Source organism: Triticum urartu, chromosome 5 (assembly GCF_003073215.2).
Source record: "Triticum urartu cultivar G1812 chromosome 5, Tu2.1, whole genome shotgun sequence".
Taxonomy (NCBI): Eukaryota; Viridiplantae; Streptophyta; class Magnoliopsida; order Poales; family Poaceae; genus Triticum; species Triticum urartu.
The window spans coordinates 476,133,517-476,159,016 of NC_053026.1; the positions used below are offsets into that span (position 1 = coordinate 476,133,517).

The following is a 25,500-nucleotide window of genomic DNA, read 5'->3' on the forward strand; positions in this document are numbered from 1 at the left end:
CTCACACATGCTACGCTAGAGAAGATATCATGCAATGTAAGCAGATGCATATGTGCTAATATGCCAAGGTGAGATATACTTCTGCTATGTACGCCACGGTCCAGTGGGCGCTGCAAATCACTAGTGTGCTTAAAGAGTGGCAGAGAGGTTATGACCCAAATCGATGCAGCCACACTTGCATGCATGCACGACCAGACTGTACCTAACAAACGTAGTTTTAGTGTTGATCAATTGCTACCGTCATTGACTGTGGCGATAGCCTGTCTTAGCCTACCGCCGGATACGGTGGTGGTAGAGAAAATGTCAGATCCTGATTTTTTTATAAAATAGGGTCAGATCTTGATTAACTTTTTAAAAAATGTCAAAACATGAAATTTTGCCGTTGGAGGCAGCATTCAAGCCGGGCGGGGGCAGCGTCCTCGGAATGCCTATCTGATAAGACATGCATGAAACCCGGAGGGCAACAACAACATTCCCCGTGAAAACTGAAGCTCCGTTTGATCCAAAATTTGGGCACTCTTCGAGAAGGGAAGTTCCACTGCTCGTTTCTCCGGGCCGCATGTTCTCCGGCCCTAAGATGAGGCCAATTCCGCCGCGCCATCTCAGACGGACGTCCGTTTTGTCCTGTTTTTGTCCTTTTGGATAGGAATTTGGGGTCGTGTCCGGGCCTATCCTGGAATGCGGTGGCCATGCAGACGCATCCCGGCCGCATCTTGTCCGCGTATTATTTCTTTGCAAATCTTTAACTTTATTTCATCATTCATTTTTGGTACATGGAAAATGCATCATCATATTTTGACTAGTAAAGCAAGGCCAAAGAAAACAATAAGCACAAGAATATATTTTAGAAGATACCCAATTTCCATAACTGCTCCCTTGGGTTGAGTTAGGGCCTTCTCGATGCACTCGTTGTTGATCTGTGGAGGAGGGTCGATCTGGCATCCTCCTTTCTTCTTCAAGCCAGAAGGCTCGATCTGGCATCCTCCTTTCTTCTTCAAGCCGGAAGTCGATGTTGCTTCCTCCTCACACCTAGTCTCGTGTCTAGCCTCTAATCTAGCATCAAATGCACTTGTCTCATTTACAGCCTCTATGCTAGCTAAAAGTGCACGAACATGTACTAAATTTCGCTCTATCAATATATCAATGTACTCTTCTTCTCAATACCAAAACTTGCATCCGTTCTACACAACAAAATTTGAAATTAGCACAACTAGTTAAATCTAGAGCACAAACCGAAGCTAAAAAAGTGCATACCCCATCGTTTAAGCACTTGATGAACACCCATCTGGGATGTTCCGGCGTTGTAGACACGCGGCGCACGACCATCCTTGGGCAGTGGTCGCACTTAATGAGTGGCAACGGTGCGCCGGCGAGCTTTTGGGCAAGCATCGAGCCCGGCCGACCGCCATTCATGTATCTGCCGGCGGACCGCCGACGGTGCAGATCCGAGCGGCTAGAGGAGGAGCCACTGCCTGCATGTGGCCTTGCGGCCCTGCCAGGGCCTTCCGCCGAGGTGCCCGGCTAGTCCATGGCGCGGTCCGGCCTCCCACAGCCGGCCGAGCTCAAGACCGACCGGATCCGCCCCAAAACCGGCCGACGGGTGCGCAAACCAGGTGGCCGTGGTTGGGTAGCTCGGCGGCGCCGAGGGGAAGGGGTTGGGCGAGCTCGCGTACGAACTGCACGGCTGTAATGGCAGCGGCGGCGGCGGCAGCAGCGACGGGAAGAGTGGGGAAGAGTGGAGGGGGTGCGGTCGGAGGGAGAGAGGAGGCGGATAGAAAAAGGCCCGTCTTGTGCCACTGACGGGCGGGACAGGGGAGGACACGCGCAGACGACCCGCATGTCCGCGTGGTGTCCGTTTCACCCTAAAAGCGGCGCAAACTTGGGCCGCGGATGGGTCGAAAGCGGACACAAAGCGGACAAAAGTCCGTTTGCTCCCGCGTGTTGGACCGTCTTTTTTGTCTCTTTTACTTCAAACGGACGGGGCTGGACAGGATAGGGTTGCACGGTGGAATTAGCCTGATAGAGGTGTTGTTTGCACCTAGCTAGCCAGACTGGAGCAGTAGGTCCAAGTCGCAGCTGCACCCACGTAGCAATTTTCTCTACCATGCCAGTTCTCTTCTTGACCTATCTATGCCAAGAAAAGACACAAGGTAGAGTAGATAGTTACTCTCTCTGCGGCAGACACACGCACCGCTGCGACAGTGTATGGCATGGCATGGCATGGCCGATCGAGTTGAGTTGAAACAAAAATGGTAGGCACGCGCGAAGAAGCCAGTTCACAACGACAATTATCCAACTCCAGGAATCAATGCGGGTACCAGATTCACGGGCCCACGCCTACTGCTCCTCATGCTCATGCAGCAGCCGGACGAGCGTGCGGGCTCCGGGCTTGGGTGCCATCTTTCTGAATCTCGGATGACAAACTCGTTTGCACATCAAAATTGGTCCGAAGTGATTTCTTTTCAGGTTGACAGATACTCGTATAGTAACATAAAAATAGTATACCAACGTGCTTGCTAGGCGCAATACAAGATGTTGCACTCAATATGTTATCTTACCCACATTACACAAAAATAAGGTACTAGAAATTTGAAATTTTACTAAAATGCCTAGATATCTTTACCAGCATTACACAAGAGAGTAGAAACTCGAAATGTTACTAGCAGTCAGCTGGTTTTACTGCTAACCATTTTGACACAAGCCAAGGCATACGCACAAAACACTCGGAGAGAGAACTTGACAGAAGTATAGCAGTATATCCAAGAATAAGGGCAAGTAAACACTGGAGATGAACACGAACGCAGGACACAGCATCCCATCGGCGCGACCGGCACATGTCTCGGGGTTCAGGAGGCGACGCATGAGTTGAGCCCCAGGCATCCCATCCACATGCTCCACTTCTGCATCCAAACAAAGAGCGGTCAGCTCCAACAATCACGACAAAAATTAAAGAAACCAATTCCGGCAGTAACTGGACATCCTTTTCCGGGGGCCGTACGTACCTTCCTTGGCCGCCGGTGGGAGGCGGGCTCCGGCGATGGCGCCTTGTACAGGTCCTCGTCGACATGCCACACCTGGTACCTGCTGCCGCCGCTCTTGGCCGCGGCAGCGTCCGACGACGCCCTAGCGCGCTCCCGGGACACGTCGCCATCCGGCCGCCGCCGCCGACTCGCATGCGTCTTCTTGGGCGTGGGATTGCGTGGAGGAGGCGAGTACCTGAACCACACGTCGCTGCAGGCCTCCGGCTCCGGCGTGGCGTACCACGCGGCCGCCGCTGTCGCCTCCGGCTCATGGTGGTGGTAGTTGTAGTTCCACTCCCCGAACGCCGGCACGCGACGCCTCCTCGCCTTCAGGACCGGCCCTGGAGTTTCGAGGGCCCCAGGGCGGACTCCATGAGTGGGCCCAGCGGCCGCGGTGGAGGAAAAAAAGAATTCCATACTTTGATATGAAAAAAATTTGGTAAAGCCATAAACTATGATATATTTTCCCCTTGTAAATAGTACTTCCTCTATAAAAAATACAAGAACGTCTAAGTCACTACTTTAGTGATCTAAACGCTCTTAGAAATATAGAAGCATTTAGATCACTAAAGTAGTGATCTAAACATTCTTATATTTCTTTACGGAGGAAGTATATGATAATAATAGGTTGTGGTGCTTCAATAATATTGGCATCTAATTGCTTTAGATTATAAAGTAGTGTGATTCCAAAAAATAAATTTATTCATAATCTCCTTCTAAAATTTAGTTAACTGATGTGCTCATTTTCTCCTTGTTCTCTTCTCAGAATTAGATAAATGTTTTAGGCAATATATTTGTAAAAACAAAAAGAAGAACACCTCAACTTGGGGTAAATTAGCAGCAATAATGTGTGCTCCAACACTGGTGTGCTCTACAACTATCCAAGTACAAAACGTTGAGACCACGTGACCAAGACCAGCTATCTCCTCAAAGAGTGCAAGTGTTATAAAAACAAGAATACAACTTAATTTCCATCCATCAGATTAAAATTAAGGGCTGAACGATTCATAAAATAAATTACCTCACTCGTTCGGGTTTTCCTCGCCCTAGGCGCAGTCGGCAGCCGTTGCAATGCTCCGGACTGCGGCAGAGTTTCACGGCATTGGGCCGCTCCGTCCTCCGTTTATGATGGGAAACGAAGCCATAGGCCCCGAGCTTGTGAATACTGCTATCGATTGGGTTTGGAGAATTGAAGAAGCAATCAAACTAACAACGATAGAAAGGTCAAAAGAAAAAAAAAACTGACAGCCATGGCTCCGCGCAAACACGTACATATACTTACAACCGATTCGTTATTCGGAACGAATTCAGCGTGTGCATTCTTTGGGCTTCTTATCTACATACATATCTTTCTTTTTGCGAGGAAAACTTCCAATCTATTCATCTTCAATCATGATAGTACAATGAATACTAGAAATAATAAAAATTACACTTAGATCCGTAGACCACCTAACGACGACTACAAGCACTGAAGCAAACCGAAGGCGCGCCGCTGCCATCGCTCCTCCCTCATCGGAGCCGGGCAAACCTTATTGTAGTAGACAGTCGGGAAGTCGTCGTGCTAAGGCCCCATAGAACCAACGCAGCAGAACAGCAACCGCCGCAGATGAAGAGTGTAGATTAAAAGGATCCAACCTGAAGACACACGAACGAAGACGAACGACAAACAGATCCAAGCAAATCCACCAAGCACAGATCAGCCGGAGACACAACTCCACACGCCCACCGATGATGCTGAACACATCACCGGAACGGGGGCTAGGCGGGGAGACCTTTATTCCATCTTCAGGGAGCCGCCGCCGTCTCGCCTTCCTGAGTAGGACACAAATCCTAACAAAGATCGAAAAAAGATCTAAAAACAGAGCCCTCCCACCGGCAAGGGGCGAGATCCACTCCGCCTCCATGGCCCTAAGGCCACCGAAGACGGGACGAACCGGCGCCGGCGCCGGCGGGAGGCAGAGTACCCTAGCTTTTTGAAGGGGCGGCTGGCTAGGTCAAAGAAGCGCGTGATGAGAGGTGTACTTGTACAACGATCATACATCTACATACATATCACGATGGGCCTCTCAGGCCTTGTTGGTTCTCCACTTGTATGGCTGTACCTCAAGCATATATATATATATATATATATATATATAGCCTGGGTCGGGGCCCCTAGTTTGGCTGGGTCCTAGGCCGTCGCCCCCGCTGCCCTAGCCCAGGGCCGGCCCTGCTCGCCTTCTGCAAGAGTAAAAGATAAGAAACCACAAGTGTGGTTCATGGTGATCACTGCCATGGCTAGTAGTGATGGCACGGCCGGTACTTACCTCCATCTGGTTCAGCACGGCACAGACAGGGGAGACAGAATGAGCTAGAGAAGAAGAAGCGAAGCTGGGGCCGGTGAGTGAGTGAGTGGGGCTACGTAGCTAAGCAGAAGGGAATGGAAGCTCCTCCAATGGCTGGCTGGCTGGATGTGCGTGTATTTATAGCGACGCAGCACGTCGAAGCGAGGAGTGGGGCTCGGGACCGGCAACGTTTGACAAGGAGCGAGCAAGAGAGGGGGGAAGCTCGAGCGGTATGGAAGGCCGACCCTTGTCAGTACGCTCCCTCACTGTGGCCTGCAGCGAGGCGAGCTAGCCAGCCGGGGCGCGGCCGGTGTGGCGTGTCCGGTCGTGGCCCCCCGTTTGACGCGCGAGCGTTTACTGCGACGCATGCATCGGGCACCGTTTTCTTTTCTGGCTGCGCGTCGCGCCGGGCTCGCCCGTGGCCTGCAGCCGTCCTGTCGCGCCCGTGTGTTATTTCCGCACCATCATCACGGGCTGATTAGAAGATCTGACTGAGCATCGCGAAGCTGGCAATGTCCTGCTACCGACACGTTGACAAGATGGCTTCTACCGCAAGTTTCCACTATACTCCCTCGGCTCTTTTTTACTTCGCGTATTAAATTTATATCAAGTCAAACTTTACAAAGTTTAATCAAATATATATTAAAAAAATTACATTTCATAATGAATCTAAAAATATTTATAAAAAAATTAAACACGGTACAGACGCAAGCGCTCATACATACGCGCATACACCCACTCATATTAACGCACATACGTACACCCTACCTCTATAAGCACCCCCGAGCACCGGACAATGTCGTAGCTCAGTGGTGGCCGCGTCGATCGACTGGGGGTCTCCCAGCCGTTAATTGACCTCAACGACCAATGGTGGTGCGGAGGCAACCATTTTGGCCGGCGGATGGACACGGAAATGACTAGAATCGGTCGTGACATTCCAAGCTTCAGCAGGGGCGAGAACCGGCCGAAATTGGCATGGGGTGGAGACGTTAAGCGGCGGGGAAGTTTCACCACGATAGTTGAGTTCCTGCCAAGGTGTTTTTGTTTTTTAGGCAGCTAGAGGTGAAGCATATTTTCAACACTTGTAGCAAATTTGAGGCGCAATGTATTTTTTTTGTTCCCCAAAGTGCCCCAAATACAGTTTTTCGAGCACGAGCGCTATTTTACATCATTTATCAGAGCTGCTCTTACTGCAACCATGCTCTTTCTTTTTCACAAAAAAAAAAGCTCTTTCTGACTAACAAGGACATACTACTCTTTCCGATTAACAGAGACACACACCAAGTCGTTTGACGTGTGACTAGTCAGAGGAGACGTGGGCACATGTCCACTCAGGCTGCTGCTTGTTGCACACGGTTTGGTACAAGGTTTTCTCCAGGATACCATCGACGGCTTGTCATCCTTGGGGGGGGGGGGGCTTGACTTTTTGCATTGGTTCCAAACTCAACATGAATGGCACATCCACTATCATTCTTATCACCGCCTGATCATTGGGAAAATCATAACTAGATCATCATAGACAACATCCGGCTCAACTTAGATGGACTATTCGACGCAATCAGGTCGAAGTCTAGGCAGTGGACATTGCTCCCGAAGGGAATCACACCTCTCGTTTAGGAGCATCGCATCGTGCCTAAGGTGTAACCTTTTGTGGTATTGTGTGCTTCCGGTGTGGCTTCTGTTGGCTTCTACTAACTATTATCTATCAACGCATCGAAATGCAAGGCTTTTGCATTTTCTCAAAGAAACAAAGACATGAAAGATTCTCAACTCTATGACGTCTAGAACATACAAAGAATATTTTCATGAACAAGAAAAGAAAGAATCTTTCTCTCCATGCCATTCCGCGTGTGAATAAATACATTAAACTAAAAACCATAGAAAATAAACAGCTAACAAAAAAAAACACCATATGAAGAACTATAAGACTGAATGACTTCTGATGCATGTGCAACACGCGCCCATGAGAAATGCCAAAGTCATCCATTAACAATAATGGAATTCCATGCAAACACCCACCCTCTTAAATATAACTATAATGCTCATGGCTATAGGCTAACTACGAGGACATACTTTTATTTTGTTATGAGAAGAAACAACATGATGTCCGACTGCAACTCAGACTTGGAAGTGAAGAGATACCCAATAAATTCAATGTATCTTAGAGCTCTCAATGGCAAGTTTGACACAGTTTCAACTCCATTGCACATGATGTCCGACTGCAACTCACCAAGCATATTGGTATTAAGGTTCTTGGAAGAATTATGACACATCAAATGGAGTAACAATGTGCAACAAGTATAAAGCATCATATGCGGGTGAATTTAAGATGGCATCTCACACAAGAATATAGTTTAGAAGACATAGAAGAGATCACACATGATTTGCAATAAACACATTAGTTTGTAACTCTCAGATATAACCTCCTAGCTAAACTAAGAAATCCATGGATGTTATACTCCTCTATCTGCATTTGGTACCAAAGAAACCAAACAGTAAGGATAGACAACCACCCAACCCGCGAACTAAGAACCAAGAGGAGAGCTCTCTTGATCATCTTCTTTTTTCTGAGATGGAGGTGGCAGTAGCTTGTGGGACATCATCCACATGGAAAGTTGAGCTAGAACTCGAACATGTGTCTTTATGTTTCATCTTAAATCCACACTTGATTTGTTCATGGACTCTTTTTAGCTTATGTTGAAGCTACAAACTTCTGTCAAGTGACTCCTTCACTTGAACTTCAGACCTAATAAATAGACTCATAACCTCTTTGGTACACTAGTAGAAAAAGGGCATATTGTCCCGGTTCGTAAGGGCCTTTTGTGCCATGTCCCTTTAGTCCCGGTTCAATCCAGAACCGGGACAGATGGGCCTCCACGTGGCCTGTGCGCGGAGCCCAGGCAGGAGGGCCTTTGGTCCCGGTTGGTGGCACCAACCGGGACCAATAGGCATCCACGCGTCAGCATTTTTGTGGCTGAGGTTTTTATTTTTATTTTTTTGAAGGGGGGGGGGGTTGGGGGTTTTGGTGGGTTAATTTAGGTGTTCCATATATTGTGTTAGCTAGCTATAATTAATAGAGAGAAGTGTCATCTCTTATGTCCGTGCTTGGTCGACGCTACGTACTATACATATGTATAGAGAGGACTAGGCACGCTAGCTAGCTAGTAAGCAAACGAAGGAAACAGAAGATCGTTATGAACATATATGCATACAGAGAGAAGTGATATCGACCGCCTCTCCTTCTCCGAGAGATTGGTCGAACAACAAGTTCTCGTATATCTATCCGACACTACCGGCTACATATATACAATAATTATCTCTTACAAATATAATCATACGGACGCATGGTCCACATAGTATTCTCCGTCTTCAGCGATCACGTGGTCAAGAAAGAATGCCGCCAATTCCTCTTGAATTGCTCACATGCAAGCTATAATTAATGTGCAACATGCACCGGGACTAAAGGGGGGCATTGGTCCCGGTTGGTGCCACGAACCGTGACCGATGCACCCGTTTAGTCCCGGTTGGTGGCACCAACCGGGACCAAAGGTTCTGTGCTAGAACTGGGCGCAGTGCGGTGGGATGTTTAGTCCCACCTCGCTAGCCTCGAGAGGGGCTTGGAGTGGTTTATAAGCTCTGCCGAGTCGACCACTTCAGCTCCTCTCTACTGACAGGCATTACGGGCCTAAATCCACTGTCTGTGCCATGTGGGCCTACTGGGTCTCCTGCGGGCCTGAATCCTGGCCATGGTAGGGTTTCTAGTCGTATTCAGGCCATGGGGGCTCAGTAGGAGGCACTTTTTTGTTTTGTTTTCTTTACTTATTGTTGCTATTTTTATTTTTTTCCAGTTTTTTTGTTTTGTTTTCTGCATTATTTATTTTCTTTTGTTTTTGCTTTATTTTTTAATTCTTTTTGCTTTTAGTTTCAGAAAAAATTATAAACTTTCTGTTAGTGCCATTAGTTTTCAAATTTGAAAACACTTTTTTGTTTTTTTTCTTTACTTATTGTTGCTATTTTTAATTTGTTTTCCAGTTTTTTTTGTTTTGTTTTGCATTATTTATTATCTTTTGTTTTGCTTTATTTTTTAATTCTTTTTGGCTTTAGTTTTAGAAAAATTATAAATTTCTGTTAGTGCCATTAGTTTTCAAATTTGAACACTTTTTTAGTTTTTGCTTTTAGTGTATTTTTTCCAGTTTTTTTTTTGTTTTCTGCATTATTTATTATCTTTTGTTTTTTGCTTTATTTTTTAATTCTTTTTTGCTTTTAGTTTTAGAAAAATTATAAACTTTCTGTTAGTGTCATTAGCTTTCAAATTTGAAAACACTTTTTTTAGTTTTTTCGTTTTCCTTGTTGATTTATTTATTTTATTTTGTTTCTACTTACAACGAAATACTTATTGTTGCTATTTTTATTTTATTTTTCAGTTTTTTTGTTTTGTTTTCTGTATTATTTATTTTCTTTTGTTTTTTCTTTATTTTTTAATTCTTTTTGCTTTTAGGTCAGCAAAATTATAAACTTTCTGTTAGTGCCATTAGTTTTAGAAAAATTATAAACTTTCTGTTAGTGCCATTAGTTTTCAAATTTGAATAGTTAAAATTTGAATTCTTTGAAATTTGTGTGAATCACAAGTTTGTGATTAACTTTACTAAAAAATGAACATAGATGCACCTATAGAGAAAATTCGACCTAAATTCATAGTTTTCAAATGAACTCTGAAAAAGTTGGCATAGCATACTCGTGTGTTACAAAGTTGGTATGGTATCATCATAATAGTTGCGGGAGAAAGTCTTCCCTTTTTCTTCGCTTGTGTCATTTGCTTATTGCGCCGTAACCATGGATAATCTTCATCGTTTATCAGGATGCTTGGGTCAGCCTTGACATTGAAGGGAGGAATTTCATGAAACTTTTCATAATCTTCAGACATGTCTGTCTTGCCCTCCACTCCCAGGATATCCCTTTTTCCTGAAAGAACTATGTGGCGCTTTGGCTCATCGTATGATGTATTCACTTCCTTATCTTTTCTTTTTCTCGGTTTGGTAGACATGTCCTTCATATAGATAACCTGTGCCACATCATTGGCTAGGACGAACGGTTCGTCAGTGTACCCAAGATTTTTCAGATCCACTGTTGTCATTCCGTACTGTGGGTCTACCTGTACCCTGCCTCCTGACAGATTGACGCATTTGCACTTAAACAAAGGGACCTTAAAATCATGTCCGTAGTCAAGTTCCCATATGTCCACTAAGTAACCATAATATGTGTCCTTTCCGCTCTCTGTTGCTGCATCAAAGCAGACACCGCTGTTTTGGTTGGTGCTCTTTTGATCCTGGGCGATCGTGTAAAATGTATTCCCATTTATCTCGTATCCTTTGTAAGTCAATACAGTCAAAGATGGTCCCCTGGACAACAAGTACAAATCATCACAAATAGTGTTGTCACATCTGAGACGTGTTTCCAACCAACTGCTGAAAGTCCTGATGTGTTCACATGTAATCCAGTCGTCGCACTGCTCCGGGTGTTTGGAGCGCAGACTGTTCTTGTGTTCATCGACATACGGGGTCACCAAGGTAGAGTTCTATAAAACTGTGTAGTGTGCTTGAGACCAAGAATATCCATCCCTGCATATTATTGAGTCACTTCCAAGAGTGCCTTTTCCAGTCAGTCTCCCCTCATACCGCGATTTAGGGAGACCTATCTTCTTAAGGCCAGGAATGAAGTCAACACAAAACCCGATAACATCCTCTGTTTGATGGCCCATGGAGATGCTTCCTTCTGGCCTAGCGTGGTTACGGACATATTTCTTTAGGACTCCCATGAACCTCTCAAAGGGAACATATTGTGTAGAAATACGGGCCCCAGGATGACAATCTCGTCGACTAGATGAACTAGGACGTGCGTCATGATATTGAAGAAGGATGGTGGGAACACCAGCTCGAAACTGACAAGACATTGCGCCACATCACTCCTTAGCCTTGGTACGATTTCTGGATTGATCACCTTCTGAGAGATTGCATTGAGGAATGCACATAGCTTCACAATGGCTAATCAGACGTTTTCCGGTAGAAGCCCCTGTTTGGAAATATGCCCTAGAGGCAATAATAAATTGGTTATTATTATATTTCATTGTTCATGATAACCGTTTATTATCCATGCTAGAATTGTATTGATAGGAATCTCAGATACATGTGTGGATACATAGACAACACCATGTCCCTAGTAAGCCTCTAGTTGACTAGCTCGTTGATCAATAGATGGTTACAGTTTCCTGACCATGGACATTGGATGTCGTTGATAATGGGATCACATCATTAGGAGAATGATGTGATGGACAAGACCCAATCCTAAGCCTAGCACAAAGATCGTGTAGTTCGTATGCTAAAGCTTTTCTAATGTCAAGTGTCATTTCCTTAGACCATGAGATTGTGCAACTCCCGGATACCGTAGGAATGCTTTGGGTGTGCCAAACATCACAACGTAACTGGGTGGCTATAAAGTCACACTACAGGTATCTCCGAGAGTGTCTGTTGGGTTGGCACGAATCGAGACTGGGATTTGTCACTCCGTGTAAACGAAGAGGTATCTCTGGGCCCACTCGGTAGGACATCATCATAATGTGCACAATGTGACCAAGGAGTTGATCACGGGATGATGTGTTACGGAACGAGTAAAGAGACTTGCCGGTAACGAGATTGAACAGGGTATCGGGATACCGACGATCGAATCTCGGGCAAGTATCGTACCGCTAGATAAAGGGAATTGTATACGGGATTGATTAAATCCTTGACATCGTGGTTCATTCAATGAGATCATCGTGGAGCATGTGGGAGCCAACATGGGTATCCAGATCCCGCTGTTGGTTATTGACCGGAGAGTCATCTCGGTCATGTCTGCATGTCTCCCGAGCCCGTAGGGTCTACACACTTAAGGTTCGATGACGCTAGGGTTATAGGGAAAGTATGTACGCGGTTACCAAATGTTGTTCGGAGTCCCGGATGAGATCCCGGACGTCACGAGGAGTTCCGGAATGGTCCAGAGGTAAAGATTGATATATAGGAAGTATGATTTTGGCCACCGGAAGTGTTCCGGGCATCACCAGTAGTGTACTGGGACCACCGGAGGGGTCCGGGGGTTCACCGGGAGGGGCCACGGGCCCCGGAGGCATGCATGGGCCAAGTGTGAGAAGGGACCAGCCCCTAGGTGGGCTGGGGCACCTCCCCACCAAGGCCCATGTGCCTAGAGAGGAGAGGGGGCAAACCCTAAGGGCAGATGGGCCCTAAGGCCCATGCCTGGTGCGCCTCCCTCTCCCCTCCCACTTGGCCGCCACCCCAGATGGGGATTGGGGCTGCCGCCACCCCTAGGGTGGAAACCCTAGGTGGGGGCGCAGCCCTCCCTCTCCCCCTATATATAGTGGAGGCAAAGGGGCAGCCCAACACATGAAGTCCTTCCCCTGTTGGCGCAGCCCTACCCCTCTTCCTCCTTGTCTCTCGTAGTGCTTGGCGAAGCCCTGCTGGAGTCCCGCGCTCCTCCACCACCACCACGCCGTCGTGCTGCTGCTGGATGGAGTCTTCCCCAACCTCTCCTTCTCCCCTTGCTGGATCAAGGTGTAGGAGACGTCACCGGGCTGTACGTGTGTTGAAGGCGGAGGTGCCGTCCGTTCGGCACTAGGATCATCGGTGATTTGGATCATGAAGAGTACGACTCCATCAACCCCGTTCACTTGAACGCTTCCGCTTAGCGATCTACAAGGGTATGTAGATGCACTCTCCTTCCCCTCGTTGCTAGATTACTCCATAGATTGATCTTGGTGATGCGTAGAAAATTTTAAATTCTGCTATGATCCCCAATAGTGGCATCATGAGCTAGGTCTATGCGTAGTTACTATGCATGAGTAGAACACAAAGCAGTTGTGGGCGTCGATATTGTCAATTATCTTGCCGTCACTAGTTTTATCTTGATTCAGCGGCATTGTGGGATGAAGCGGCCCAGACCAACCTTACACGTACGCTTACGTGAGACCGGTTCCACCGACTGACATGCACTAGTTGCATAAGGTGGCTGGCGGGTGTCTGTCTCTCCCACTTTAGTCGGATCGGATTCGATGAAAAGGGTCCTTATGAAGGGTAAATAGAAATTGGCAATTCACGTTGTGGTTTTGGCATAGGTAAGAAACGTTCTTGCTAGAAACCTATAGCAGCCACGTAAAAACTTGCAACAACAATTAGAGGACGTCTAACTTGTTTTTGCAGAAAGTGTTTTGTGATGTGACATGGCTAAAGGATGTGATGAATGATATATGTGATGTATGAGATGATCATGTTCTTGTAATAGGAATCACGACTTGCATGTCAATGAGTATGACAACCGGCAGGAGCCATAGGAGTTGTCTTTATTTATTGATGACCTGCGTGTCAACATAAACGTCATTTAATTACTTTACTTTATTGCTAAAGCGTTAGCCATAGTAGTAGAAGTAATAGATGACGAGACAACTTCAAGAAGACACGATGATGGAGATCATGGTGTCATGCCGGTGACAACGATGATCATGGAGCCCCGAAGATGGAGATCAAAAGGAGCAAAATGATATTGGCCATATCATGTCACTATTTGATTGCATGTGATGTTTATCATGTTTTACATCTTATTTTCTTAGAACGACGGTAGCTTAAATAAGATGATCCCTCACTAAAATTTCAAGAAAGTGTTCCCCCTAACTGTGCACCGTTGCGAAGGTTCGTCGTTTCGAAGCACCATGTGATGATCGGGTGTGATAGATTCTAACGTTCGAATACAACAGGTGTAAGCCAGATTTACACACGCAATACACTTAGGTTGACTTGACGAGCCTAGCATGTACAGACATGGCCTCGGAACACGGGAGACCGAAAGGTCGAGCATGAGTCGTATAGAAGATACGATCAACATGAAGATGTTCACCGATGATGACTAGTCCGTCTCACGTGATGATCGGACACGGCCTAGTTGACTCGGATCATGTTTCACTTAGATGACTAAAGGGATGTCTATCTGAGTAGGAGTTTATTAAATAATTTGATTAGATGAACTTAATTATCATGAACATAGTCTAAATTGTCTTTGCAAATATGTTGTAGATAAATAGCTCACGTTGTAGCTCCCTGTTTCAATACGTCCCTAGAGAAATACCAAGTTAAAAGATATTGTAAGCAATGATGCGGACTGGGTCCGTAGTCCGAGGAGTGTCCTCACTGCTACACAGAAGGCTTACGTCTTTGATGCACCGCTCGATGTGCAAACCCCTACAACGTCGTCTGTGGATGTTGTGAACACCTGACAGACACGTCCTGATGACTACTTGATAGTTTAGTGCACCATACTTTACGGCTTAGAAGCGGGATTCCAATGACGTTTTGAACGCCATAAGACATATGAGATGTTCCAAGAGCTGAAATTGGGATTTCAGGCTCATGCCCGTGTTGAGAGGTATGAGACCTCTGACAAGTTCTTTTGCCGACAAGATGGAGGAGAATAGCTCAGCTAGTGAGCATGTGCTCAGAATGTCTGGGTGCTACAATCACTTAAATCAAGTGGGAGTTAAACTTCCAGATAAGATAGTGATTGATAGAGTTCTCTAGCCACTATCACTAAGCTACTAGATCTTTGTGATGAACTATGACATGCAAGGGATGGAGTTGATCCCGGAGCTGTTTGCGGTGCTTAAGACCGCAAAAGGTAGAAATCAAGAAGGAGCATCAAGTGTTGATGGTTTGACAAGACCACTGGTTTCAAGAAGGGCAAGGGCTAGAAGGGAAACTTCATGGATGGCAAACCAGTTGCCGCTCCAGTGAAGGAACCCAAGGTTGAACCCAAACCCGAGACTAAGTGCTTCTATTGTAAGGCGAACGGTCACTGGTAGCGGAATTACCCCAAATGCATGGTAGATAAGAAGGCTGGAAACTTCAACAAAGTATATACGTGTTATTAATGTGTACCTCACTAGTACTCCTGGTAGCACCTGGGTATTGGATATCGGTTCAGTTGCTATTATTGGTGACTTGAAACAAAAGCTACGGACTAAACGGAGACTGGCTAAGGGCGAGGTGACGATGTGTGTTGGAAGTGTTTCCAAAGTTGATGAGATCACCATCGCACGCTCCATCTGCCTTCGGGATTAGTATTGAACCTAGATAAATGTTATCAGGTGTCTACGTTGAGCATGACTATGATTAGATCATGTTCATTGCAATACAGTCATTCATTTAAGTTAGAGACTAATGGTTATTCTGTTTACATGAATGATACCTTTCATGGTCATGCACCCTATGTGAATGGTTCATTGAATCTCGGTCGTCGTAATACACATGTTCACGCCAAAAGATGTAGAGTTAATAATGATAGTACCACTTTCTCGTGGCACTGCTGCTTAGGTCATATTGGCGTAAGATGCATGAAGAAACTCCATGTCGATGGATGTTTGGAGTCACTTGATTTTGAATCACTTGACACATGCGAGCCGTGCCTCATGGGCAGGATGACTAAGACCCCGTTTTCAGGTACAATGAAACGAGCAAGAGACTTGTTGGAAATCATGCATGCTGATGCGTGTGATCCAATGAGAATTGAAGCGTGCGGTGGATATCGCTGTTTTCTCATCTTCACTGACGATTTGGGTAGATATAGGTATATCTACTTAATGAAGCACAAGTCTGAAACGTTTGAAAAGTTCAAGCGATTTCAGAGTGAAGTTAAGAATCATCATAACAATAAGATCATGTTCCTACGATCTGATCAAAAGGGGATTTTCTGATTTATGAGTTTGGCAAATCACTTAAGACATTGTGAAATTGTTTCACAGTTGAAGCCACCTGGAACACCACAGTTGTAATGGTGTGTCCAAATGTCGTAATCGAACCTTATGAGATATGGTGCGATCTATGATGTCTCTTACCGATCTACCGTTTTTCATTTTGAAGTTATGCGTTAGAGACAGCTGCATTCACTTTAGATAGGACACCATCTAAGTCCGCTGAGACGACGTCATATGAACATTGGTTTGGCAAGAAACCAAAGTTGTCGTTTCTTAATGTTTGGGGCTATGATGCTTATGGATTTAGCCGGAAAAAGCTCGAACCCAAAGCGGACAAATACATCTTCATAGGATACCCAAAGGTAACAGTTGGGTATACCTTCTATCTCAGATCCAAGGGCAAAAATGTTTGTCGCCAAGAACGGGTCCTTTCTCGAGAAGGAGTTTCTTTCGAAAGAATTGAGTGGGAGGAAGATAGAACTTGATGAGGTTATCGAACCCTCACTTCAATTGGAGAGTAGTGCAACACAGAAAGATGTTTCTGTGGAACCTACGACTGTTGAAGAGGAAACTAATGATAGTGATCATGAAGTTTCGGATCAAGTTGATATCGAACCTCGTAGGTCGACAAGGATATGTACTACTCCTGAGTGGTACGGTGATCCTGTCTTAGATGTCATGTTGTTGGACAACAATGAACCTACAAACTATGGAGAAGCGATGGTGGGCCCGTATTCCAACAAATGGTTAGAAGCCATGAAATCCGAGATAGGATCCATGTATCAGAACAAAGTGCGGACTTGCCCGTTGATCGGCAAGCCATTGAGATAAGTGGATCTTTAAGAAGAAGACGGACGTGGGCGGTAATGTTACCGTCTATGAAGCTCGACTTGTGGGAAAGAGTCTTTTCACAAGTTCAAGGAGTTGACTACAATGAGAATTTCTCACCCGTAGCGATGCTTAAGTCCGTCGGAATCATGTTAGCATTAGCTGTATTTTTCGATTATGAAATCTTACAGATGGATGTCAAAACAAGTTTTCTTACCAGTTTTCGTAAGAAAAGTTGTATGTGATACAATAAAAGGTTTTGACGATCCTAAGGATGCTAAAAGGTATGCTAGGTCCAGCAATCCTTCTATGGACTAGAGCAGGCATCTCGGAATCGGAATATATGTTTTGATGGAGTGATCAAAGCTTTTAGGTTTATACAATGTTTGCTAGAAACTTGTATTTACAAGAAAGTGAGTGGGAGCACTACAACATTTCTGATAAGTATATATGGATGACATATTGTAGATCCGAAATAATGTAGAATTTCTGGAAATCATAAACGGTTGTTTGAAGAGTGTTTTTCAAAGGAAGACATGGATAAAGCTGCTTACAAATTGGGCATCAAGATCTATAGAGATAGATCAAGACGCCTGATGATACTTTCAAAGAACGCACACCTTGACATAGATCAGTCAAAGAAGGGGTTCTTGCCCGAGTTGTAAGGTGTGAAGTTGAGTAAGACTCAAAGATTGACCACAGCAGAAGAAAGAGGAAGGACGGAGGTCGTCCCCTATGCTCTTGTCATAGGCTCTATACGGTATGCCATGCTGAGTACCGCACCTGATGTGTGCCTTGCCACATGTCTGGCAAGAAGGTACAAAGGTGATCTAGGACTGGATCACCAGATAGCGGTCAAAAATATCCTTAGAGGAATAAGCAAATGTTTCTCGGTTATGGAGGTGATAAAGAGTTCGACGTAAAGAGTTACGTCGATGCAAGCTTAACACCTATCCAGATAGCTCTGAGTAGAGATACCGGATACGTATAATGGAGCAACAATTTGGAATAGCTCCAAGTGGAACATGGTAGCAGTATCTACGATATGACATAAAGTTTTGCGAAATACATAGGGACCTGAATATGGCAAGACCCGTTGACTACAACCTCTCTCACAAGCATAACATGATCAAACCCAGAACTCTTTGAGTGTTTATCACATAGTGATGTGAACTAGATCATTGAGTCTAGTAGACTCTTGGATGTTGGTCACATGGCGATATGACTTGTGAGTGTTAATCACATGGCGATGTGAACTAGATTATTGACTCTAGTGCAAGTGGGAGACTGTTTGAAATATGCCCTAGAGGCCATAATAAATTGGTTATTATTATATTTCCTTGTTCATGATAATCGTTTATTATCCATGCTAGAATTGTATTGATAGGAAACTCAGATACATGTGTGGATACATAGACAACAACATGTCCCTAGTAAGCCTCTAGTTGACTAGCTCGTTGATCAATAGATGGTTACAGTTTCCTGACCATGGACATTGGATGTCGTTGATAACGAGATCACATCATTAGGAGAATGATGTGATGGACAAGACCCAATCCTAAGCCTAGCACAAAGATCGTGTAGTTCGTATGCTAAAGCTTTTCTAATGTCAAGTGTCATTTCCTTAGACCATGAGATTGTGCAACTCCCGGATACCGTAGGAATGCTTTGGGTGTGCCAAACGTCACAACGTAACTGGGTGGCTATAAAGTCACACTACAGGTATCTCCGAGAGTGTCTATTGGGTTGGCACGAATCGAGACTGGGATTTGTCACTCCGTGTAAACGGAGAGGTATCTCTGGACCCACTTGGTAGGACATCATCATAATGTGCACAATGTGACCAAGGAGTTGATCACGGGATGATGGTTTACGGAACGAGTAAAGAGACTTGCCGGTAACGAGATTGAACAAGGTATCGGGATACCGACGATCGAATCTCGGGCAAGTATCGTACCGCTAGATAAAGGGAATTGTATACGGGATTGATTAAATCCTTGACATCGTGGTTCATCCGATGAGATCATCCTGGAGCATGTGGGAGCCAACATGGGTATCCAGATCCCGCTATTGGTTATTGACCGGAGAGTCGTCTCGGTCATGTCTGCATGTCTCCCGAGCCCGTAGGGTCTACACACTTAAGGTTCGATGACGCTAGGGTTATAGGGAAAGTATGTACGCGGTTACCGAATGTTGTTCGGAGTCCCGGATGAGATCCCAGACATCACGAGGAGTTCCGGAATGGTCCGGAGGTAAATATTGATATATAGGAAGTATGGTTTTGGCCACCGGAAGTGTTCCGGGCATCACCGGTAGTGTACCGGGACCACCGGAGGGGTCCGGGGGTCCACCGGGAGGGGCCACGGGCCCCGGAGGCATACATGGGCCAAGTGTGAGAAGGGACCAGCCCCTAGGTGGGCTGGGGCGCCTCCCCACCAAGGCCCATGCGCCTAGAGAGGAGAGGGGGCAAACCCTAAGGGCAGATGGGCCCTAAGGCCCATGCCTGGTGCGCCTCCCTCTCCCCTCCCACTTGGCCGCCACCCCAGATGGGGATTGGGGCTGCCGCCACCCCTAGGGTGGAAACCCTAGGTGGGGCCGCAGCCCTCCCTCTCCCCCTATATATAGTGGAGGCAAAGGGGTAGCCCAACACATGAAGTCCTTCCCCTGTTGGCGCAGCCCTACCCCTCTTCCTCCTCGTCTCTCGTAGTGCTTGGCGAAGCCCTGCTGGAGTCCCGTGCTCCTCCACCACCACCATGCCGTCGTGATGCTGCTGGATGGAGTCTTCCCCAACCTCTCCTTCTCCCCTTGCTGGATCAAGGCGTAGGAGACGTCACCGGGCTGTACGTGTGTTGAACACGGAGGTGCCGTCCGTTCGGCACTAGGATCATCGGTGATTTGGATCACAACGAGTACGACTCCATCAACCCCGTTCACTTGAACGCTTCCCGCTTAGCGATCTACAAGGGTATGTAGATGCACTCTCCTTCCCCTCGTTGCTAGATTACTCCATAGATTGATCTTGGTGATGCGTAGAAAATTTTAAATTCTGCTTCGATCCCCAACAGCTATAAATAGCCCACCGCACACCATAAATTGGTTGGCTGCTCAGAGTTAGTACACTTTTGTCGTTTGAGAGCAACCCACCTCGAAGCCTTTGAGAGAGAAATCCTTGCGAGGACAAAGCCCTAAACACCCAGAGCCAAAGAGTGTTAGGCATCACTGAAGTCTTCCTGTCTGTGTGATCTGAAGACTTGTTACACTTGAGGACTGTGAATCCCCCAGCCGGTTAGGCGTCGCGTTCTGAGCATCCAAGAGTCATTGTGGATCGCCGGTGAACGAAGTATGTGAAGGTTTGGAAGTCTACCTTGAAGACTTACCTGAGTGATTGGGCGAGGACTGGGTGTCCATAGCTCAAGGGGAATAAGGTGAAGATGCGGTCTTCTGAGTTGAATCTCAGCCTCCCTAACCAGACGTACAGTTGTCACAGCAACTGGAACTGGTCCAACAAATCCTTGTCATCACCAAGCAATTGGTTCTATCCTGCCCATCTCTTTATTTACAGTTGGTCCTTGTGAAGTCATTGCATGCTTGCATTATCTATTTGTCTTCACTGTGTGACTATTTGTTCTGATTGGCTCCAAACTATCTTCCATCCTGATCCATACTGCCTAGCTGCTATTAGTCTTCGTGCTTTCACTTCATTGTATACTTGACTATGGCTTGCCTAGTGTAGTCTACCTTCCGCTGCATGCTTATAGGTTCATTTCTATCGTTTGTCTTCGAAAATTCCATGTTTTGAAGACTTTCATAAAACTCGCCTATTCACCTCCCTCTAGTCGATCACTAGCACTTTCATTTGGTATCAGAGCAAGGTACTCCCTTGTTCTGTGTGATTCGGTTTAACCACCTGAAGTTTTAGCTATGTCGACTACAGGGATAATCAAAGTCTCCACTGTGTGCCCCATCTTCGATGGAACTGAATATCACTAGCACTTTCAGTAGGGATGGCCATGCAACGGATGCACTAGAGCTATAAGTGTATGAAATCTCAACAAAAGAAACTAGTGGGTGTGCATCCAACTTGCTTGAGCATGAAGACCTAGGGAATTTTGAGGAAGCCCATCATTGGAATATACAATCCAAGTTCTATAATGAAAGATTCCCACTAGTATATGAAAGTGATAACATAGGAGACTCTCCATCATGAAGATCATGGTGCTACTTTGAAGCACAGGTGTGGTAAAAGGATAGTAGCATTGCCCCTTCTCTCTTTTCCTCTCATTATTTATTTATTTATTTATTTGGGCCTTCTTTTTTTATGGCCTCTTTTTTTTATTTGGGATTCTTTGGCCTCTCTTTTTTCATCCGGAGTCTCATCCCGACTTGTGGGGGAATCATAGTCTCCATCATCCTTTCCTCACTGGGACAATGCTCTAATAATGATGATCATCACACTTTTATTTTCTTACAACTCAAGAATTACAACTCGATACTTAGGACAAGATATGACTCTATATGAATGCCTCCGGCGGTGTACCGGGATGTGCAATGATGCATGAGTGACATGTATGAAAGAATTATGAACGGTGGCTTTGCCACAAATACAATGTCAACTACATGATCATGCAAAGCAATATGACAATGATGGAGCGTATCATAGTAAACAGAACGGTTGGAAAGTTGCATGGCAATATATCTCGGAATGGCTATGGAAATTCCATAGTAGGTAGCTATGGTGGCTGTTTTGAGGAAGGTATATGGTGAGTTTATGGTATCGGCGAAAGTTGCGCGCTATTAGAGAGGCTAGCAAAGGTGGAAGGGTGAGAGTGCGTATAATCCATGGACTCAACATTAGTCATAAAGAACTCACATACTTATTGCAAAAATCTATTAGTTATCGAAACAAAGTACTACGTGCATGCTCCTAGGGGGATAGATTGGTAGGAAAAGACCATCGCTCGTCCCCGACCGCCACTCATAAGGAAGGACAATCAATAAATAAATCATGCTCCGAACTTCGTCACATAACGGTTCACCATACGTGCATGCTACGGGAATCACAAACTTCAACACAAGTATTTCTCAAATTCACAACTACTCAACTAGCATGACTCTAATATCACCACTCCATATCTCAAAACAATTATCAAGTATCAAACTTCTCATAGTATTCAATGCACTTATATGAATAGTTTTTATTATATCCCTCTTGGATGCCCATCATATTAGGACTAAATTCATAACCAAAGAAAATACCATGCTGTTTAAAGACTCTCAAAATAATATAAGTGAAGCATGAGAGTTCATCTATTTCTATAAAATAAAACCACCCATGCTCTAAAAAGTATATAAGTGAAGCACTAGAGCAAATGACAAACTACTCCGAATGATAAAAGTGAAGATCAATGAGTAGTCAAATGATTATGCAACTATGTGAAGACTCTCTAACATTTAAGAATTTCAGATCTTGGTATTTTATTAAAACAGCAAGAAAAACTAAATAAAATAAAATAACGCTCCAAGCAAAACACATATCATGTGGCGAATAAAAATATAGCTCCAAGTAAAGTTACCGATGAACGAAGACGAAAGAGGGGATGCCTTCCGGGGCATCCCCAAGCTTAGGCTTTTTGGTGTCCTTGGATATTACCTTGGGGTGCCTTGGGCATCCCCAAGCTTAGGCTCTTGCCACTCCTTATTCCATAGTCCATCGAATCTTTACCCAAAACTTGAAAACTTCACAACACAAAACTTAACAGAAAACTCGTAAGCTCCGTTAGCGAAAGAAAACAAAACTCCACTTCAAGGTACTGCAATGAACTCATTATTTATTTATATTGGTGTTAAACCTACTGTATTCCAACTTCTCTATGGTTTATAAACTCTTTTAATAGCCATAGATTCATCAAAATAAGTAAACAACACAATGAAAACAGAATCTGTCAAAAACAGAATAGTCTGTAGTAACCTGAATCAAACGTATACTTCTGGAACTCATAAAATTCTCAAATAAATTTCTGGACGTGAGGAATTTATCTATTAATCATCTGAAAAAATAATTAACTAAATATCACTCTCCAGTAAAACATGGCAGCAATTCTCGTGAGCGCTAAAGTTTCTGTTTTTTACAGCAAGATCAACAAGACTTTCCCCAAGTCTTCCCAACGGTTCTACTTGGCACAAACACTAATTAAACACATAAAACCACATCTAAACAGAGGATAGATGAATTATTTATTACTAAACAGGAACAAAAAGCAAGGAACAAAAATAAAGTTTGGTTGCCTCCCAACAAGCGCTATCATTTAACGCCCCTAGCTAGGCATGATGATTTCAATGATGCTCACATAAAAGATAAGAATTGAAACATAAAGAGAGCATCATGAAGAATATGACTAACACATTTAAGTCTAACCCACTTCCTATGAATAGGGATTTTGTGAGCAAACAACTTATGGAATAATAATCAACTAGCATAGGAAGGCAAAACAAACATAAATTTAAAACTTTAAGCACATAGAGAGGAAACTTGATATTATTGCAATTCATACAAGCATATATTCCTCCCTCATAATAATTTTCAGTAGCATCATGAATGAATTCAACAATATAACCAGCACCTAAAGCATTCTTTTCATGATCTACAAACATATAATTTTTATTACTCTCCACACAAGCAAGATCCTTCTCATTCGGAATAGTGGGAGTATCATAAGAGACCCGAATACTATAGATTGTTTCCACATTAAAAGAGTAATGTTGAGAAAAAGGGTAATCATAATCATGACAATTTTTATAAATATAATCACTACTTTTTATAGCATAAGTATCATCACAATAATCATCATAGGTAGGAGGCATGCTATCATCATTATAAATTTGCATGTCAAAACTTGGGAGACTAAAAATATCATCTTCATTAAACGTAGCATCCCCAAGCTTGGGACAAACATTAATTGCAGCAAATATATTCTCAAAAACATCATCTTCATCAAACATAGCATCCCCAAGCTTGGGCCTTTTCATATCATAAGCATAATCACTCTCATCATTAATAGTATGGATAGCACCAATAGTATAGCAATTATCATATTCTTCCAAGCAAGTGCCAAAAAGATTTTCAAGATCATAAGAAGTATCATTATCTTCCACAGTTATATTTTCATGAGGCACAATAGTAATAGGAGCAGCATTATTTGGGAGAGATATCTTTTTACCTCTCTTCCTTTTTCTTTTCTTCTTCTTCACCACATCATGTGTGGGTTCAATCCTCCTTTTGGAGCTCCTTATTAATGAGATTGGTTGAATAGGAGGCTCCTCGTCATTACCTTATTCATCATAAGAAATAATAGGGGGGCATTGGGAAGTCTCTTCCCTTTCATTAGTATTCTCTTCATCTTCTATTTGTTTTCTTTTCTTTATGTAGTTGGCAATATAAGGATTTTCGATGCAATTCACCGCACAATACATATAAATTCCCTCTAGATCAAATTGAAGAACTCTATCAAGGGAAAATTTTGGAATATCATTAGTTATACGTTTCATTTCTTCATAACCCAAGATCAAACTAAGTTCATTATGATGTGCAAGAGAAATCAAGTCATCACAATTTTTGGATACGGTACGATCATGAAACAATTTGCATTCGGTACTGAAATGATCATGTTCATTGCAAAGTTCACAAGTACGGCTAAGTAAATTTAAATTTTCAGCACAAAATTCTAGCCTTTCTTGCAACCATTTAGTTTCTAAATGCTTATGCCTCTTGCAATATCTATCTTCCCTATTTGGTGTATACTTGCAAACCCAATGCACTCCACAAAAATTGACATGTTTATACGAGACATTTTCATCATAACTAGTGCAATCATCATTAGTACCATGGATATTCAAGGAGTTCATACTAACAACATTGCAATCATGCTCATCATTCAAAGATTTCGTGCCAAACATTTTAATGCATTCTTCTTCTAAAACTTTGGCACAATTTTCCTTTCCATCATACTCACGAAAGATATTAAAAAGATGAAGCGTATGAGGTAGACTCAATTCCATTTTTTAGTTTTCTTTTATAGACTAAACTAGTGATAAAACAAGAAACTAAAATACTCTATTGTAAGATCTAAAGATATACCTTCAAGCGCTCACCTCCCCGGAAACGGCGCCAGAAATGAGCTTGATGTCTACTACACAACCTTCTTCTTGTAGACGTTGTTGGGCCTCCAAGTGGAGAGGTTTGTAGGACAGTAGCAAATTTCCCTCAAGTGGATGACCTAAGGTTTATCAATCCGTAGGAGGCGTAGGATGAAGATGGACTCTCTCAAGCAACCCTGCAACCAGATAACAAAGAGTCTCTTGTGTCCCCAACACACCCAATACAATGGTAAATTGTATCGGTTCACTAGTTCGGCGAAGAGATGGTGATACAAGTGGTATATGGATAGTAGATAATAGTTTTTGTAATCTGAAAATATAAAAACAGCAAGGTAACTAATGATAAAAGTGAGCGTAAACGGTATTGCAATGCGTTGAAACAAGGCCT

The 25,500-nt window shown here is 44.2% G+C and overlaps 1 protein-coding gene across 1 annotated transcript; it reads right to left on the reverse strand.

Annotated features, from left to right (window-relative positions):
• Positions 1-2,515: 2,515 nt before the first annotated feature.
• On the reverse strand, positions 2,516-3,437 carry LOC125507187. The gene is made up of 2 exons (XM_048671850.1): positions 3,003-3,437; positions 2,516-2,900 (listed from the first exon to the last, which is right to left on the reverse strand). Exons 1-2 carry the CDS (start codon positions 3,435-3,437, stop codon positions 2,847-2,849), a joined length of 489 nt encoding a protein of 162 aa, XP_048527807.1. The 3' UTR covers positions 2,516-2,846.
• Positions 3,438-25,500: the final 22,063 nt, after the last annotated feature.

Bases quoted from the DNA above. Each gene is read 5' to 3' on its own strand.
- LOC125507187 (XM_048671850.1), bottom strand. From the start codon at position 3,437: ATGGAATTCTTTTTTTCCTCCACCGCGGCCGCTGGGCCCACTCATGGA. The intron at 2,901-3,002 runs GTACGTACGGCC...GTTTGGATGCAG, and splicing joins CCCACCGGCGGCCAAGGAAG to AAGTGGAGCATGTGGATGGG.